The following is a 19,008-nucleotide window of genomic DNA, read 5'->3' on the forward strand; positions in this document are numbered from 1 at the left end:
ACTTTCCCACTTCTAAGGGATTTATACCTCTCAAGAGAGTTTTGGCTAAATTCAGCATCAAATCTTAAACATAACTTTAAATGGTCAAATCTGATCACAGCTCTCTAATTCCTCTTCTAGATTCGTTCATTGATTAGGTCTCAGAATCAATTATTCGGGGTTTTTTAAGTTGCTGTCTTTGGTAGAAAATAATTTCTAATCGTCACAATATTTCAGTTTCACATAGACTAATTTCATAAATGTGAATTCGCATTTTTGATTTCATAAGCATTTAGAACCAAAGAATCTTCAGTGCTGAAAAAGATGAAGAGAGCTATCTTCTTAAGGCCTGATATAACACCAGTTCAAAAAATTCTACTTTAATTTTTGTTATTATTAAACTCTTGCATGCAATGTTCACTTTTTATTCCCAAACACTCTCCTAAGATCTATTTTAAAAAGATCTTACTATGACCAGATACAACATTTATTTTTTGTAACTAATTGTTGCCCTGCATGCAGTGTAATGTCTAAGCAGATGTGAAGGATTATTTAAAAATGCCTCTAACAGATGGTTCAATTCCAGGGAAAAGCATGATTGTTCTAATAAGCTGCCCTTGCTTTTACCAGATGGTGTGATCCTTACCCCTTTGATCACCCAGTGAAAATAAGACAGCACCCACATATGCATGTATAGGTATGCATGTATCCACCCACAGATACATACATGAGGAGCAGGATGTATGAAAGAAGAACAGGAAACTTATTTTCTTGACCCCAAAAGAATGTTAGCAATCTACAAGCATTCAATCAATTATGAGAGCCAGGATATTATAGATTGGACTGATAAATCACAACTTCTCTGAGCTGAGGTTTATTGTTTTGGGAAAAGACTATGGGATGGGTACCACCTCAGGTTCCTAGAGAAAAACCTGGATATAAAGAATACAATTTTACAATTGAGTCTATACAAAGTATAATTAAATCTCAAATCAATCCTATTTGATTTGGATATTCAGATTTGCTATTAACAATGTCAACTTACTTGAATCTTTTCTTTCTCCCTTAATTCTTTCCATTCCCCCCCCCAGGTATGTTTTTGGCTTTTTCCGTATGATAAATTTAACTAATGTAAACCCTGAGCTCTCCATCCCCTCAAAATTTCACAAAACAAATATTCGTTGTCTTTTAAAATATTATTATATTGCTCTTTGATGTTTTTAGCCAAAGTCCTTTAAAACTTCGCAGGGGAAGCATAATTAGGGATATCATGTACAAAATTTAAATGTATTCCATTGTATGATAGGTTACTTTAACAATGACCTGAAAAAAAATTAAGTAATTGACAGCAAGGAGTGCATGAACCTGGGATCTTCAATATTTATGCTTTCCCAAATAATGGAGAATTCTGGGAGTTGAAGTCCAGACATCTTCAAGTTGCTAAGGTTGAGAAACACTGCTCTAGAAGTTGCTACTGTACTGTAACAGAAAAAAGACCTTAAATGCATGCTAATATAAATATAATTATAATTACATTTAAATTTAGTTTGATTCCCCCCACCCCCCAAAGCTCATTCATTTCTGGAAGGCAGACCTACTCTTACTATGTGAAGGACCAAAAGGGATTTTGGTCTAAAAAAAAGTTGCATATATCTAATTTAGATGAGTGATTCTTAAATTATCTCCCAGGCTAATTTCTTCTTATGTTGTACTCTAATGTCTATAACCCTAGCTAGTTTCCTTGATCACAAATGAGAATCGTAACACAGTTACTTCATTTACTTTACTAGTAAGTACTTTAAAGAAAAAAAATAGATAATTTAGTGTAAGCTTGTTTTTAAACTTGTCACTATATTATATCATAGAAAAGTCTGCCTTATTCTATTTTTTAATAGTTTTTATTATTTTTTCTTTGATCAAGGGCAAGAGTACTTAAAATTACTTCAACATTGAATTCTACAGAAGCAACTGCTTCTTAAGTAGGATATCAGAACAGCAGTGCGATAACTTTAGGGAGAAAAAAAAAACACTCTTCGTTACTTCCTGGAAACTGAAGGAAGAAGAAAAAGTGGTTTTAGAGAAGTGAGTAAAACTGACACCACTTTGCTGTAGAGTGGGGCTGTCAGTAGTTAAATTTTGCTTGACAGAGGAAGCTGCCTCTTGGATTATAAGGACGTGTTTCAATGTATGCGTGCAGCCTTCTTCTACATTTTGATGCTGGAGAGTTTGCACGACTTTCATAGGGAACAATAACTTTTATTTTACTTTCCAGAGACAGACATCCACATGCTGTTTTGTAAGGATACATATAATCCCTGGATATAACCATGTTTTTGTGGGTAGAACTCTTGGTGTTTGGCCTGGCTCTTGTGGACATGGAAGTTTTCATAAATGGTAGGTGCCTTTATTTGTTTTGATACCACAGGTTCTCTTGGTAATTGTAGCAACAGCATTATGTTGCCTTGAATCAGTCTCATCAAATAATTGGCTCTAAAACTGAAAGTCAAGCTCTCAAGCTTAGGTTTTTTTGAGTTGGCCATAATCTTTAAAAGTCTTAGGCCGTGATATCCCTCATTTTGAGTTGTACAGTTCTACAATCATCAAGAACCTTAAACTAAGCAACACCATTTGGCTGAGTAAAATTCAGGTACAGCCTTGAGTTATATGAACAAATAGCATGCAGAAATGATCTCTAAACACTCCGGCAACATTCGAGAAAGCAGAAGTGTCCACATGGAAGTAGTTTCCTTATCACGGGGAACTTTCTTTTTATCCCAGATAACTTCATCCTTTGGGATCTGAACCATGTGGTTTAGTTATTTTTCCTCCCACACGGCATCTGAGGATGTCCACCAGGGGTTAAGGTCTTCCTTCATTGCTTATGTGGTCTTTGGGTTGTGCTAACCATGAAAGTGTTCACACCACAGTGTGCTTAAAATGTGGGCTTTTTTGTGTGAAGAACATTTAAGATTGCAGTCCTAATGCTGATATTCCTAAGAATGATATGTAACTCAATAGATTCACATTTGGATGTTATACAATTACACAGTTTTTTCACATGTTTGTTTAAGCAATAATGTTACAGTGAATTTCCCCTGCTTTAAGATGGACTTCTGCATTACATTTTGAGCCACTCCCTAATCTCAGATCCTGTATTTAGTTCCTCAGATTTCAAGCTCTACTGCATCACATATTTTTTTTTGTTTTTCTTTAGTTAAAATCATCATCAGATTATAAATGATGCCGATATGTTGCATATAGATATAGTCTATAATGGGTGACACATCTATATTTTTCATTTTATGCAGTCGTGACTGCTCATTATTTTTATGATGTCGCAGATTAGAAATCTTATTTTATACATGTTCGCCCACTGATTGGGGTACGTGTCTTAGGTAGTTAACAAGTCATCCTGTACTGTACTGCCATTTTATTTCAATTGCACTTAACCAAGTTGTGAACCATTTTGAGTGTCTGGAAACCTGAACTTATTGTACAGTATAACTCTCAGTTCCTTGGGAAACCCAAAGATGACCATTTTGGATTCAGGCAAAAATATAATAAGCCAAAAAGCTTATTATTCACAGGAAGAAAACCGCTTCACTTGATAGAAGTATGTGTCCAATGCATCTTTTACGTCTAGCTGGTGAGAAGATGCTCATGGCTTGATTTGTAGTGATGCTGTATGTAAGGATGGATTGACCTTTATCTGAATGCTCTTTGAAAGTATATGTCTGCATATTTTTGCAAGCTAGGACTAGCAGCCAGATTCTAAATCTGTTTCCTGCTGAATGTTTCACTGAATAGAACATTGGCCTCCAACTTTTAAGAATTCTCATTCCCATTGCTTAACTTCAACAGTTCCTCAAATGGTTAGTAAATATTGAGGTCCCACAGTTTACCTCTTCTGCCGTTGGTGGTACTACTGGTGGCTTGGGGCTTTTTTTGGCTTTTCTTTCCACTGATGATGTCCAGCCTGATCACAAAAGTGCACTGTCCATTTAAGAAACAAGGCAAAGGGAGACTTCAAAATTTGCACCAGAATATCTGTAAAGTGTTAGCTAATACATTCACAGCTGCTCATAAAATGCAGACTTATAACAGTTCATTTAATGGCTGTTTGAAAAAATGGAAAAGGTGACTTATGACCATTTCCCACACTTACGACCATTGCAGCATCCCCCTTGTCAAAATTCAGATGCTTGGCATCTGACTCATATTTATGACGGTTGCAGTGCCCCAGTTTCACGTGATCCCCTTTTGTGACCTTCTGACAAGCAGAGTCAATGGGGCAGCCAGATTCATTTAAGAACCGTGTCATTAATTTAACACGTGCGGTGATTGACTTAACTGTGGCAAGAAAGGCGGTAAAATGGGGCGACATTCATTTAACAAATGTCTCACTAAGCAACAGACATTTCGGTCTCAAATGTGGTTGTAAGTCAAGGAGTACCTTTATATGGACTTAAAAAAATGATCCTAATATTACAACCAATGAGAGCTGATTTAATTCTGGAATAAAGACATTGTGATAACTTTTTATCTGCCTGGATATGGAAATGTAAGAGTTACAGAAGTTTCACAATAGGTGACACTGTATGTAAGGTCCTCGCATGATGGATTCATGCACAAGCTGTTTCCATCTAAAAGGCTAGTAGTGCATTCTCAGTAATGATTCTTCATCCAACAAGCCATTTCCTTCTTGCCAAATTAGTGTTATAAAGAGAGTTTGAGAATGAAGAGCTCCACGTTTCTTTCTAATACATAGTTCTGTCCGGATGATTCTGCTTTTGTTGTCTACAGCAAATGCTAAGTAGATTCATTTGAGCTTAATTTGCAACTTGATAAAATTGCTACAAAATTTTAAAAAACAATTTGTATACATCTGTATTTGGGTGCCGGGGGAGGGGGTGCAGAAGGAGGAAATATTATTCTTCTGTGAACATTTAGTACTTAGTATAATTCACTTTTTAAGGTGTGAATGGAAATGAAAAAACATTTTTGAAATGTTAATATTAAAATTTAAAATATTAATATGTCAAAATAAAATCACCATGATTCAACATCTATTAAAATGTTCCATGTTTTGTTTTGTTTTAATACATGAAGGTGGTGTTTTGAACGTATTTATTCTGAACGTATTTATGCCTGTTTTATGAGTGAATCTGTTCAAGATTTTAAAATTGAAAAAAAAAAGAATCTGAAAGTCCAGCACTGACACAGGTTTCCTGAATAAGAGTATCAGTATTGAAATTTCAGCTTCTTTTTATTGTTTTAATCCTGAAAATTTTCTCTCTGCACCATTTTATAAAGATTTGCAAATTTGTGTGTGTGTGCGTGTGTGTGTGTATGTATATATGTTGTATTTGTGCTGATAAATAAATAAAGGGAGACTAGTATAGATCTATGTCAAGCTATTTAGCTCTCATCATACCCTTACTGGGATTCAAACCTGGGTTGTATTACATGTTAGGCAGATGTGTTAGGCAGTATATATATATGCAGTTTATGTTTTTGGCAAAATATAATTGCATCATAAAATATAGAAAAATGAGAATATAAAATTGGGTAAAATCCCTTCTATGGGATTTATAACAAATAAAGCATATCAAATAAACAATCAAAAAACAAACTGCAAACAGAACATTTTTTTTCCCTGACATATTTGTCCAAATATTATTCTTATATGCTTATTAAAACAGCCGTAATGAGCACATGGCAGTAATAAGACTATTTGTACCCATTGTGCTGTCTGCTTTTTTTTTTGTTATTGGAGAATGGGACAGCTAAATTCAGAAAAGGACACATTTCAAAGAAGTCTGTTTACTTGTTGTTGCATATTGAAATGAGAAAGTGACCATTAAAATGAACACCTTTCTTTCTTCCCAACACCGATTGAATTGGCCATCTCCTTATTAAACTGGTCATCAAGAGAGATAATATAAGGCTTGAGTGATTGTGGTATGAAAGCAAATATATACGACAACATAGGAGAAAATTGTGTTTCTTCCTCAACCGTTTCTCTTGCTGATGCAGCCCAGGGTTTATTTCTGCAGCTTCCCTGCATCGTGACTTCATACGATGCCCAACAGGGAAAGATATGCAGTGATGATTTTCTTCAGAAACCAGGTTGCAATCTGCTTTGCCTACCTGACAGAGATATCCAGGATATCCTAACAAATTGCTGTTGTAGAAATGCTCGTTATCACCTAAGAGACAGAAACCATGTTTCGAGATACATTTACTGCCAATTACCTCCACTCGACCAATTAGATCCCATAGATTAGGCCTCCTCCGAGTTATCTGCCGGTCAATGTCGACTGGCAACCACGCGGAGGAGAGCCTTCTCGGTGGCAGCTCCGACCCTATGGAACGATCTCCCCGTGGAGATTTGTACCCTCACCACCCTCCAGACCTTCCGCACAGCCGTTAAAACCTGGCTGTCCCGTCAGGCCTGGGGTCAAAGACCATAACCCACCCAAATTGTATGAATATTGTGCTTTTAATGATGTACTGTCTTATTTGTTTAATCTGTTTGTCCTCCCTTCCTTCCGAATTGTGAGCCGCCCTGAGTCCCCCCAGGGAAAAGGGTGGCATATAAATAAACTACTCATACTCATACTCATACTCATTTGCTTCATAACTGAGAAGCCAGGAAGAAAGTATCTTTTTCCTCCCTCAATTATCATTTTGGAAGGGAATCCTTGCCTGTTGGCCTTCTTCCGTGTGTTTGTACAGACTTACAACAGCTCATTTAAAAGTTACAATGGCACTGTAAAAAGTGACCCTTTTTCACACTTACGACTGTTGCAGCCTTCCTATGGTGAGGTGATTTACATCCGGATGCTTAACTAACTCAGAGATATGACGGTTGCTGAATCCTGGAGTCACGTGATCCCCTTTTGCGCCCTATTAACAAGCAAAGTCAGTGGGGAAGCCAGATTCACTTAACAACCATGTTACTAATTTAAGAACTGCAGTGATTCACTTAACAAGTGTGAGGAAAAAGTTGTCAAATGGAGAAAACTCCCTTGACACATTTCTCACTTAAGAACATAAATTCTGGGCTCAATTGTGGTTGTAAGTTGAGGACTACTTGTGCATCTATCGCATCACCCGTTGCAAGGACATTGTCTGTACTTTTCAGCCGGAAAAGGTGCCTCTTTTTGTGAAAGAGGAGATTGTGTGTTGCTCTGCCTGTCGTGGATATGAATAAACAGGATATACATTTCTGAAAATAAAACCAAAAGAGACCATTTTTCAAGAAGTTGATTGAGCACATAGGAACCTTCCCATCAGAGAATGTGTTGCATTTCCCAAGTTCTCATATTCTGACTTTCACTTCTACTCTTGCCACATAAATTAGTCCGGGAGATACTTTTCCTCTTGCCTAATTTATCTCCAGGGCAGAGACGAAAGGAAAGTTCAGTCATGAACAAGGCAAAGGGCATCGTAGGTAAATAAGGAGAGGCAGCCTGAAGCTCCCTCTGCCTTGGGGTGGGTGGTGCAGTTTCTGAAAGAGCAGCTCTGTGGTCTGGGGAGGCCTCCTGACCCACGGCTGTTACTCAATTTGCAGGTAGCATCTGTACCTCTGCATAATTATAGCTGGTGCAGCCTGTTTTGGCAAGAGTTATTCCCACTTATAGCAGGCTTACTATGGGGGTTATCCTCAGAAAAGGCCTGATGGTTTTTGTTGTTGAGGCAAGATGGTTGGCCCCCGTCTCGAATTGGTATGACTGCTGTGTTTTAATCATGCATTGTTTTTTATGTCGTTTTAAATTCTTGTTTGTATCCCCCTTCCCTGGTTGAGTTGTGAGCCGCCCTGAGTCCCCTTCGGGGGAAAAGGGCGGCATATAAATAAAATCAACATTCAACATTCAACATTATTGCGGATCAGATAAATAGTGTCCTCATGGCCAACTGCTTACCACATCTTTGGAATTGATCATTAAAGGACGAGATGGTTTGCAATCCAACTGTCTTGGGACCATCTCCTTTCTTACAAAACTGTCTAGACTTTATGATCTGTAACAGTGGTTCTCAACCTGTGGACCCCTGGGAAGGGGGAACAATGTCATCTTGAGTTAAGCCTTGCAAGGGGTGGGGGGGTGGGGTGTCAGTGGCAGGGCTGAAATCCAGCAGGTTCTGGAGAACCAGTAGCAGAAATTTTGAGTAGTTTGGACAACTGGTAGCAGAAATTTTGAGTAGTTTGGACAACTGGTAGCAGAAATTTTGAGTAGTTCGAAAAACCGGCAAATGCCACCTCTTGCTGGTCCCAGAATGGGGTGGGAAAGAAGATTTTGCAGTATCCTTCCCCCCCCGGGGTGAGGTGGGAATGGAGATTTTGCAGTATCATTGCCCTGCCAACCCCCACCAAGCCACACCTATCAAGTCACACCATGTCAACCAAGCCACGCCCATAGAACCTGTAGCAAAAAAATAAAATGAATTTCATCACAGGTCATGATTTGTGGCCAGAAAAGGAATTTAAAAGGGGTCCATGGTGAAGAAAAGGTTGAGAATCACTGATCCACAGGAAATATCTGTTTGAAGTGGGAATACCTGGGATCATAGGTTTCTTTTTCTGACACATAACCACATAGAAGGTACTACCCAATATTATTCCATTAGAAAATGAGTTAAATGTGCCTCTTTCCCCAGGCCTTTGTTTAAATGTTAATTTATGGCTTCTAACCATATATTCTATTTTTCTTTTTCTTTTGTTGAGTACACATCACATTAGAAAGGCAGAGAAACCAAACAATCATTCAAAGCTCTCCCTTATCATAGTTACTATTGAGATCCTGGCACTTTACAATCCTTCTGAATTACCACATTCTTTGCCCCACTACATTCGTTTCAATATTCTCCCTAACTATTTCTTCATTTACTCATGTATTAATATCCCACTTTTTCTCTAGGATTTTAAAGTTACATTCTTTCTTCCATGTTAGCACACATTTGTGAGGGAGATTGGAGTGAGAAGTGGGACCAGCAAATTAATAGTGTCTCACTGCAGAGATCTACCAGGATCTGCTGGTTAAAACAACAACAACAATAACCTCTCTTCTTGTGTCCTGAGTAACACAGTCATTGAGCCTAGCTATTGCATTGATTTCCTACAATGCCCATGACCTAGGCTACACCAAGGCGTTGTGAGAGGTTTAATGGTGGCGCTGTTCATAGCACTGTGCCCTTAGATCAGTGGGATTCAACCTTCCTAATGCCACGACCCTTTAATACAGTTCCTCAAGTTGTGGTGACCCCCCAACGATAAGATTATGTTTTCCGCATTTTTTTTGAAAATATGTGTTTTCTGATGGCCTTAGGCAACCCCTGTGAAAGGGTCGTCCGACCCACAGGTTGAGAACCACTGCCTTAGATGAACCCAGAGATCCCTGACAGCAGAGAGAAATTTTCCACCAGAGTTTAGCTGGCCCAGGTCACCCTGCAACCTACAGCTTAGTGGGGGACTTTAGCTGGAATGAGATCAGAGGAGGAATTCTACCGGTTCGGACCGGATCGCCTGAACCAGTAGCTAAAATTGTGGGTGGCTCCGCCCACTTGTGCTCGGCTCTATGGCACCTGATTTAGGCCCCTTTTTCACCAAAAGCGCATGTGTGGAATGATCTGTTCATGCGCAGAGGTGGCGCGTGAGAGCAAAGCAAGCTCTTAAGCGCCCACACTCATATTTGTGAACTGGTAGGGAAAGTAAGTGTATACCACCCCTGAATAAGATGTTAAAATGTACCAATAGGAAAAAAAAAACATTCTCAACATCCTGCCACGTGTGTTGCTAAAAATGCTTCTCACTCTGGGGAAGGGGAAGGAGAGAAGGAAGGAGGAAAGTAGAGAAGGGAGGGAGGGAGAAAGGGAAAGGGAAAGAAAAGGAGGATGGAAAGGAGAGAAAAGGACGGAGAAAGGGTAGGAAGGGAAAGAGCAGGAGTAAAGGAGATGTAAGGGAAGAAGGAAGGGGAAGGAGAGGAGGAAGGAAGAAAGTAGAGAAGGGAGAGAGGGTGAAAAGAAAGAGGTAAGGAGAGGAGGATGGAAAGGAGGAGGAGAGAGGGTAGGAAGGGGAAGAGGAAGAGTGGGAGTAGGAGAAAGGTACATGAAGAAGGAAGGGAAAGGAGAGCAGGAAGGAAGAAAGTAGAGAAGGGAGGATGGGAGAAAAGAAAGGGAAAATAAGGTGGTGTTACAACAGGAGGAAGGGATGGTAAATAAAGCAACCCAAACAGTATATTATAACCTATTAAATGAAATAATAAATGTATAAGAATGATAAATGTTAAAACACTTGTAACCAAACGACATGCTGTATGTGATGATGGTTTTTTTTAGTCTCTCTGTGTGTGTTTTTTTAAATTTTATTATTGTGTCTATTTGTGGTTTATGTAATAAAAAATAAAATAAAAAAAATGCTTCTCACTCTAAGAAGAGTAATAATCAAGAAGCCCAATGTAAGAAAATAATGATTCCTAACTCCTATATGGGTCTCTATTCATTTAAAATCCCATAACAGAGATGTTTAATAAGATTGTATTTCTTTCACTTGTGCATCATCGAGAGGAAATAAATTTTGGAAAGATTGCCACGTATAAAATTCAAGGGGGAAAATGAGAACCTTTCTCTCTTTTCTAAACTTGCAGAAAACAGCATCTTTAAAAGAAGTGCAAAAGTGTGTTAGGCATTTTCTAAAAAACCCCAAATAAATGGGGATACTACAGTCTTGTCAATATTTCCTCTAGTTTTTACAATGATGCATTCTATTGAAGCAGTGCCTTTTGTCCATTGCTCCAACCAAATTGCCCAGAGTTTTAGAGTGCTCCAAATTTCTAATGGATGGTGGTCAGGATAGGAAAGTCTTGGTTGATGTATTTTACAATGATTAAAGCATTTACAGAAGGTGTAAGAAAACTCTGATGTTCCAGACGTTGCTAAAATACAACCTCATCTAGCATGGCTCATCATGAGGGATGCTGAAGGCTTAAAATCTAGCAACATCTGAAATGCTACAGCTCTTCCTTCACAGAGCAATAAATATCCAGATCCTCTGAAATGTGGGTTGCTAGATGTGGGTTGCTCAAATGGGGCTGAGACATCTCTGCAAAGTCAATTATTTCAGGCTTTTGTTGAAGAAAATGATTGATCCGGGAACTGGTACTCAAGTAGTACCACTGGTCGTCACCCCCCCTCCCCAAATTCTGGTCAATTGTGTTTGATTTTCAGAGACTTGCCTGGACAAGTAAGTCTCTGCTGTTTACTTGGCAAGGTTTTTCAGAAATGATTTGCCATTACCTCCTTCCTAGGGCTGAAAAAAAGTGACTGGCTCAAGGTAATACAGCAGGCTCTGTGCCTAAGTTGGACCTCATGGTCCCTTGGTTTCTAGCCTGATGCCTTAACTACGACACCAAACTGGGCCTTGTACCACTTGATTAAAGGTCCACAAATGCCATCATGAATGAAATCATATTTTTATGGGTTCACCAACAAATGCGCGCGCGACAAAAGCGCGACCGACAAAACTGCACCGAGAAAACAGCAAGTTCTAAATTGCGCCGACGAATGAGAGCAGAAGCACGCCGACAACAGCGCGCCGACAAAAGCGTGCCTTCAACAAACAAGTAATAACCGTGAGTTCTAAACCTAACCCTAAACCTAACCCTAAACCTAACCCTAAACCTAACCCTTACCTTAAGTGAAATCCCTAAACCTGAACCTAATCCTTACCTTAACTGAAATCGCGCTTTTGTCGGCGCAGTTTTGTCGACGCATTGTTGTGGGCGTGTTTATGACGTCACGGTTTTCTCACCGCAGTTTCGTCGGCACGTTTTTGTCGTGCGCGCATTTGTCGGGTCACGATTTTTATGTTTTACCTCAAGAATAATATGTATTTATTTCCCAGCTTTATTATTTTTACAAATTAATTAAGGCAGCAAACATAAATGACACACCTTCCTCCTCCTATTTTCCCCACAACAACCCCACTGAGCGAGAGTGACTGACCCAAGGCCACCTTTTTAAGTGACCCTGGCTCAGATATTTTAAACAAAAGTCAGATCTGAAAAGGTACCCCTTCAAAATGAAACTAGGCTGGATGGTCTTCTAATGAAGTCATGAGTTAAAAGGAAATATTAGCTACAAAACAATACAAATGCCACATCCTATGAGCCATTCTCCTTTCTCAGTAATATCTAGTGGCTTAAATGAGGAAGAAATAATACTTTCAAACTTTAATGGTATTTGTATGCTGCCCACTCCCTAGGGACTCTGGGCGGCTCACAACAAATAAAAACAACAAATAAAAACATTTAAAACATTTAAAATTACAAAATTAAAATCAACACAGCATCCATTTCATCAAATGGGGCTGGAATACTCAACAGCCCCAGGCCTGCCGGAACAGCCAGGTTTTAGTCGCTTTACAGAAGGCCGGGAGGGTAGTAAGGGTCCAGATCTCAGCAGGAAGCTCGTTCCACAAGACCGGTGCAGCTACAGAGAAGGCCCTCCCTCGGGGAGCCGCCAACTGGCATTGTCCGGTCGACGGCACCCGGAGGAGGCCCAACCTGTGTGATCTTATTGGTGGTTGGGAGGAAAATGGCAGGAGGCGGTCTCTCAGGTAGCCAGGTCCGATACCATGTAGGGCTTTAAAAGTAACGACTAGCACCTTGAAGCGAGTCCGGAGACCAATAGGAAGCCAGTGCAGCTCGCGGAGGATAGGTGTAACATGGGTGTATCTAGGTACACCCATTATCGCTCGCACGGCTGCATTCTGGACTAGCTGTAGTCTTCGGACACTCTTCAGGGGCAGCCCCATGTAGAGCACATTACAGTAATCCAGATAGCTGCTTTCCAAGCTGTTAAGAGGCCCCGGTGATACACCTATCCTCTAAAGCCAACTGAGTTAACATATACAAGTTATTTTTCAAATAATGGAACGGTAATAGTGCCTATTGTAACTTTGAGTTTGTGAACAAACTGAACTCCACCAAACTCTGGCTTTCATTTTTTTTAAGTCTTGGTAACTGTGATAAAAAGTCTATTAAAACATTTTTTTTCTCTTTCTATATCAGAGTCCATGGCGTTTTTTATTCACGTAATGTATTTTATAAAGCACATTGCAACCAAGTCATAAAAAAAGAAATAAAATTCTCAATCTAAGCCCTGCAAAGATCAAAACAACAACAACAACAACAACAACAACAACAACAACAACAGATAAAGTTCTTTAAGTTGAGGTGAACTTCTGGTGATGTCACAGACAAATCCATGTAATTTTCTTGGCAATAATATGAAGTAGTTTTCCATTGCCTCTTTATAGTTTTTTTTAAAAAAAAAACTTCCTAGTCTAGTTTAGAACTAATGGTTTCAAGTCCAAACACTAACTAGGCCCAACCAAGCAATTAACTTTTGGGGAGTAATAAGTAAGCTTAAATTTAGTTTAAAGCCCTGGTAACTATAGTGGATTCTGTTCAAGATTTAACCAGGTTTGAGACTGCTTAGTTTTGGGGAACCAGTTTCATTTTCAAATTTGTTTAAATTAAAATTAAATACATAAAAGGAAGATTATACGAAGCCGACAACTTTGCTTTAAAGCTAGTTTAATTTAAGGCTTTGTTGTACCATCTTATGGCTAATGTTCTTAAAAAAACACAGAAAAATTTAACACAATAGCTGCAATTCTCCCTTAAATTTTTAGTAGTTATTTTTCTGATTATAATGATTTCAAGTAAAATGTATTTAACATTGCAAGGTGTGATTCCAAGAATCAAAATTATATTTTGATTCATTACTTACTGCCTTTATTTATATCATGCAGGAAGATGTTTATTTTAAATCAAGGTGATAAATCATAATTATTCTTTCTTCTTTCCTTCTTTACTACAGTTGTGAGCCTTCTAAAATTTTCTTGATATAACTATGATGGCTGAATTATTTATTCTTCATATTGTTGATTTATATTTCAATTTATATGGCAATCTCAAATTCATGACTCTAGACGGTTAACACTATATATATTTTAAAAACCATTAAAATAATAATAATAATAAAAAACAGGCAATGACATCGTGTATATAAACAGCAGTCAAGGTTCAAAATAAACTCAGCAGTAATAAACCAGCATAACCGATATATGGTATCAACTGTGTCTTCTGACCCACAAGCCCCAGTAAAATAATTTAGGGTAACAATAGGAAAAAGAAGTAAGTCAAACATAAGCCCCGTGTACTTTGTATATTTCAGTGTCTTTCTTGATGTTAAAAAAATTGTTTATTAACTTTAGAAGGCTTTTTAGAATCGACAAGAAAAAGGCTGGGATAAGAATGAAACGGGAAAGCACAGCTGGAGAATGAATTTCTAGCAGGAGATGCCATCTGCTGAGTTTCAGCTGCATATATCAATAAAATGGGACCCTTTGCAAGCAGGTCATGCTTGCTATCCTTTTAAGAACTCCTAAGCCCATTTATCTATTTTCAAATATTTTCTCCATTCTTTAAATAAAAGAAAGAAATCCTTTTGTGGCTGTGGTTATCTAGATGTTTAAAAACTAGCTATGATTCTTTCAGCATGCTCCACCAATGTACACAATGTTCAAAAGAGAAGCAGGCTATTTTTTAGCTCTTTTCAAAAAAAAAAAATTCTCCTTTCGCTCTTCAGGGTAGCCATTATTCCTTCTGTGTCAACATGTCCTTAGTTGATATGCTTGCTTGATTCTTCTTTTGCCAGTTCAAAGAGTTTGCATCCTTTTACTCCCAACTCATAGTCTTCTGCCTCAATAAAGTTGGCATTGTCAGCTAGAACTTGCATTAGACCTATTCGAGCCAGAATGTTTGTCTGTTTCAAAAGATTCTGAGGTATTAAAATGACTTTTGAAACATTCTTTATCTGAAAAACATTGAAAATAATACTGACTGGTAGGCAAGTGGAAAATGGAGATAGATCAAGGCTGCTTTTGCGAAGAGATCTGTTGTCTCTTGTTAGCAATAGCAAATAAGGTTCATGAAATGAATTAAATGAATCGCAGAATGTTGCTAAGAAAGATTACTTCTGGATATACAGTTTGTTATTCACAGAGGATAAGATAACATAAGCTCCTGAAAACCATGTCAGGTTACATTTATGAATTTAAAAAAGGTTTTGGGTAGGTATCCCATATGAAACATGCATCAATTAACTTATGGGAAGGTGACTTAATAATTATTTGTTTAAACACAGAAGTATGTATGATTCTATACAGACGTACTCTGGATATACTTTTATCTTATACAGAAAGAAAAAAATGCAAATGGAAACTCATAATTCTCCACTCTCAACAATTAGATTACAAAGTTCAATTATTGGGCATTGAAGACAGTGGAACACAGGTGTTCTTCTTGAATGAGAAATTTCAGAAATGTAAATCAAGGGATCAGTAATTGCACTTTCAAAATAAAGATATATTTTTTTCATCTCCTCACCAGATACCAGAAGACAAATTGAAAAGAAAGGCACTTTTGTCCAAATCTCACAGGAGGAAATAGCCTCCTACAATATAAAGATCATCCTTATTTACATCAATATAAACAGTGTTTGAAAATGGACTCCTCTATCAGGCATGCAAACTCAGTTTCAGAAATTTGGGATTAGAAAGTTGATTGTTGCTTCCTTTTTCCAATCTAAGTGAACCAAGAAATGAACATTTATCCCAAACCAAACAGATTTTAGGGGGAATATGAGCCTTAATATCTCAGATATTAGATCTGCCTTCCCATTTTTGAATTTAATCCCCACATACCAATGAAAATCAGGAACTTAATAAATGTGCTGTACTCCGTTTCTCATCTGCTCCACATCAACAGTTCTTAGTGCAATGAATCAAATCCAAAGCAATGTGTGACACTAAAGGAAGTCCTTGACTTGCAAACACAATTGAGGCCAAAATTTTCCATTGCTACCTGAGACATTTGTTAAGTGAGTTTTGCCCCATTTTACAACCTTTCTTGCCATAGTTGTTAAGTGAATCAGTGTTGTTGTTAAGTTGGTTATTAAGTGAAACAAACTGCCTTCCCTATTGACTTTCCTTGTCAGAAGGGGATCACATGACCCCAGGACACTGCAACCGTCATAAATATGAATCAGTTGCCAAGTGTCTGAATTTTGATCACATGATCAAGGGGATACCACAACAGTTGTAAGTGTGAAAAATAGTCATAAGTTACTTTTGTAACTTCAAACAGTCACTAAATGAACTGTTGTAAGTTCAGGACCACATGTTTTTTTTGTATTTTTCCTTGTCTTTTTTATGTTTGAAAGAACAAACATTGGGGGGGGGGGGAAACAGAAGACACGGAAAAATTAGAAATGGAAGATGTTACAGTTGTGATTCTCTCCGCTTGTCCAGCATCATAAAATTCCACAAATAAGAAAAGATGATTGGACTTCAGGAAAACAATGTTATCTAAGTAATTGTACTCGAGAGAATAAAGTGTCCTGTAACTCAAACAAGAAAAAGTTTTTACAGAGGTACAATTTAAGAGGGGGGGGGAATGGATCATAGAGGTAGGTCAGGCTTATTATAAGTGGATGTGCGAATATGCCTTTATGTTAACAATTTGCTGTGGAAGATGGTGTTATTCTTCTGCCTTTTTCTCTAGGAAAGGATGCTTAAAAAGTGAGGGTCAGTCTGTTATTTCTCCATTTGAAAAACGTGTCCTCCTCTCCCAGGAGAAGGCAGCCTGACCTGCCATCTCTTTCAGCCTCTCTCCTGCATTGCAATTAGGCTTGGGAAGAAAAGAAAAAATACTTCCTAATTTTTCAGATAGGAAGGCTTTTCTTCCCCCCAAACAGGATTTGAAACCTGATGCATGAATGAGGAAAGTGAAAGCGTGTGGGTAGATTCATGCTTCCATCTTATCTCACCATGAGCCAATCACCATTTTTGGAGAATAGGAATGTCTGATATCATCAAATTACTCCCAGCCAGCAGCCAAAACAATTTTCAGCAATGTTTCCTAGTATAGCATCAAAAGGAGCAGCCTTCATTCTGGTCTGTCTCAAGCCATGAGGTCTGGTGTGCGCACTGAGTTTCAATTCCTTGTAACCAAACTTCTCCATGTCATTTGGCTACTGTGGCTGGTGGTACAGAACCCGTTTCCATTCCAGTCACAGGTTGATATACTCTGCTACCATTTTTGAGGCAGGTGGGAAGCTATGGTAGGAAATGGCAGAAAGCAGCTTTTTTTTCCTTTTAAAAACAAAGTAACAATGATGGAACAGTGAAATGTTGGTTGCCTGGTTTGGTTTTTGCATGTCACAGGTGAAGCCGTGCCACTGAAATAAATACATGGAGTTTGTTTCTGAGTAGATGCATTAGACTAAGCCAGTTTAAATTATATATTTGGAATACTGCATTCAGTTCAGTGGTGGGATTCAAATAATTTAACAACCTGTTTTCTGCCATAATGACCAGCTGGGTAGGCCTATAGCTCAGTGGTCATATGACAATGGACGCTTCGCCTTAGCTGTTACAATGCAATGTGGGTTAACCAGAGAGGCAGTTTCTGTAAGCAGGGCAATAAAGATTAGGCTAGAAACAACACCAGAATGTTTCCTTCCTGCCTTCCTTACAGGATTAGCCCTGGAAAGTGGAAAAAAAATAAAATAAGATTTCTTCCAACAACTGGTTCTCCGAACTGCTTAGAAAGTTATGAACTTTCTCATCACTGATTCAGTTTTGGTCACCACGATGTAAAAAAATATGCTGAGACTCTAGACAGAGTGCAGAGAAGAGCAACAAAGATGATTGGGGGACTGGAGGCTAAAACCTATGAATAACGGTTGCAGGAACTGGGTATGTCTAGTTTAATGAAAAGAAGGACCAGGGGAGACATGATAGCAGTCTTCCGATATCTCAGGGGTTGCCCCAAAGAAGAGAGAGTCCAATTATTCTCCAAGGAATTACAAGAAGTAATGATTAGTGGAAACTAATCAAAGTGAAAAGCAACTTAGAACTGAGGAGGAATTTCCTGACCGTTAGAACAATTAATCGGTGGAACAACTTGCCTCCAGAAGTTGTGAATGCCCCAACACTGGAAGTCTTTAAGAAGATGCTGGATAACCATTTGTCTGAAATGGTATAAGGTTTCCTGCATAGGCAGGAGGTTGGGCTAGAAGACCTGCAAGATCCCTTCCAACTCTGTTATTCTATTCCATTCCATTCCATTCCATTCCATTCTATTCTATTCTATTCTATTCTAAAGTATGGAGGCCATAACAAGATTGTCTGCTTCACAATCATTCTCTGCTCAGGCTACATCCAGCTTGCTTCACAAAAAAATTGTCCTAGGACAGGGGTGTCAAACTCACAGTCATGTTGTTGTCATGTGATGTATTGTGACCCCCCCCCTTTGCTCAACTGGGGATTGGCATGGCCAGCACATGACACATCCAACCTGCAAGTGGCGAGTTTGACCCCACTGTCCAAGGAGATTAAATGTTGCTGGTTCACATTCAGCATGAGCCAAAAATAATGCAGACTTCTTGTATCTTAATGTCCAATCTGTAGACTGAATCAACCTTGCTTTGGGGTGAGGCCAAAATTGAATAGAAATCCTAATTCTGTTTTCACATTTGTTTTTATTTATACACCGTCCCTGGAATTGCACAAAATGGAATATAAAGACTTTATTTAAGGTTTACCGTAAATTTAAAAAACCCTTGATTTTTCACAACAGGCATTTGGATAATAGAAATAGCTTTACATTTTGTTCTCTGCTCAGAGTTGCTTATTGAGATGGATGACCATGCAGATGGAATGGATAAATAGCAAATAAATAACAATAGGATTGAATATCTAGGAGGAGGAGGAAAGAGGCAGGAACAGAAAACAAAGTTATACTTGGTCGTTTTGGGTGCAGTATTAGAATGCAGCAGCTACGTCGTCCTTTAATGAGACCATCAGGAAGCATTTCTTTCTGGGTGTCACTAATAATGGAAGAGTTGATGCCTGGAACTGATGAATGGTCTTATCTGCAGCCAGATGCAGAATGTTGC

General features: G+C 38.5%; 1 protein-coding gene across 3 annotated transcripts in view; it reads left to right on the forward strand.

The window, feature by feature from the left end:
* The first annotated feature begins 2,098 nt into the window (after nt 1-2,098).
* PTPRC (protein tyrosine phosphatase receptor type C) overlaps nt 2,099-19,008 on the forward strand; it is an 89,806-nt gene continuing 72,896 nt past the window's right edge. For all 3 annotated transcript variants that reach the window (XM_032218405.1, XM_032218406.1, XM_032218407.1), the window contains exons 1-2: nt 2,099-2,164; nt 2,252-2,373. In XM_032218405.1, the coding sequence (XP_032074296.1) occupies nt 2,307-2,373 (67 nt within the window). In that variant the 5' untranslated portion in view covers nt 2,099-2,164; nt 2,252-2,306. The remainder of the gene's footprint in view (nt 2,165-2,251; nt 2,374-19,008) is intronic.

Source organism: Thamnophis elegans, chromosome 5 (genome assembly GCF_009769535.1).
Source record: "Thamnophis elegans isolate rThaEle1 chromosome 5, rThaEle1.pri, whole genome shotgun sequence".
In the NCBI taxonomy this organism is placed as follows: Eukaryota; Metazoa; Chordata; class Lepidosauria; order Squamata; family Colubridae; genus Thamnophis; species Thamnophis elegans.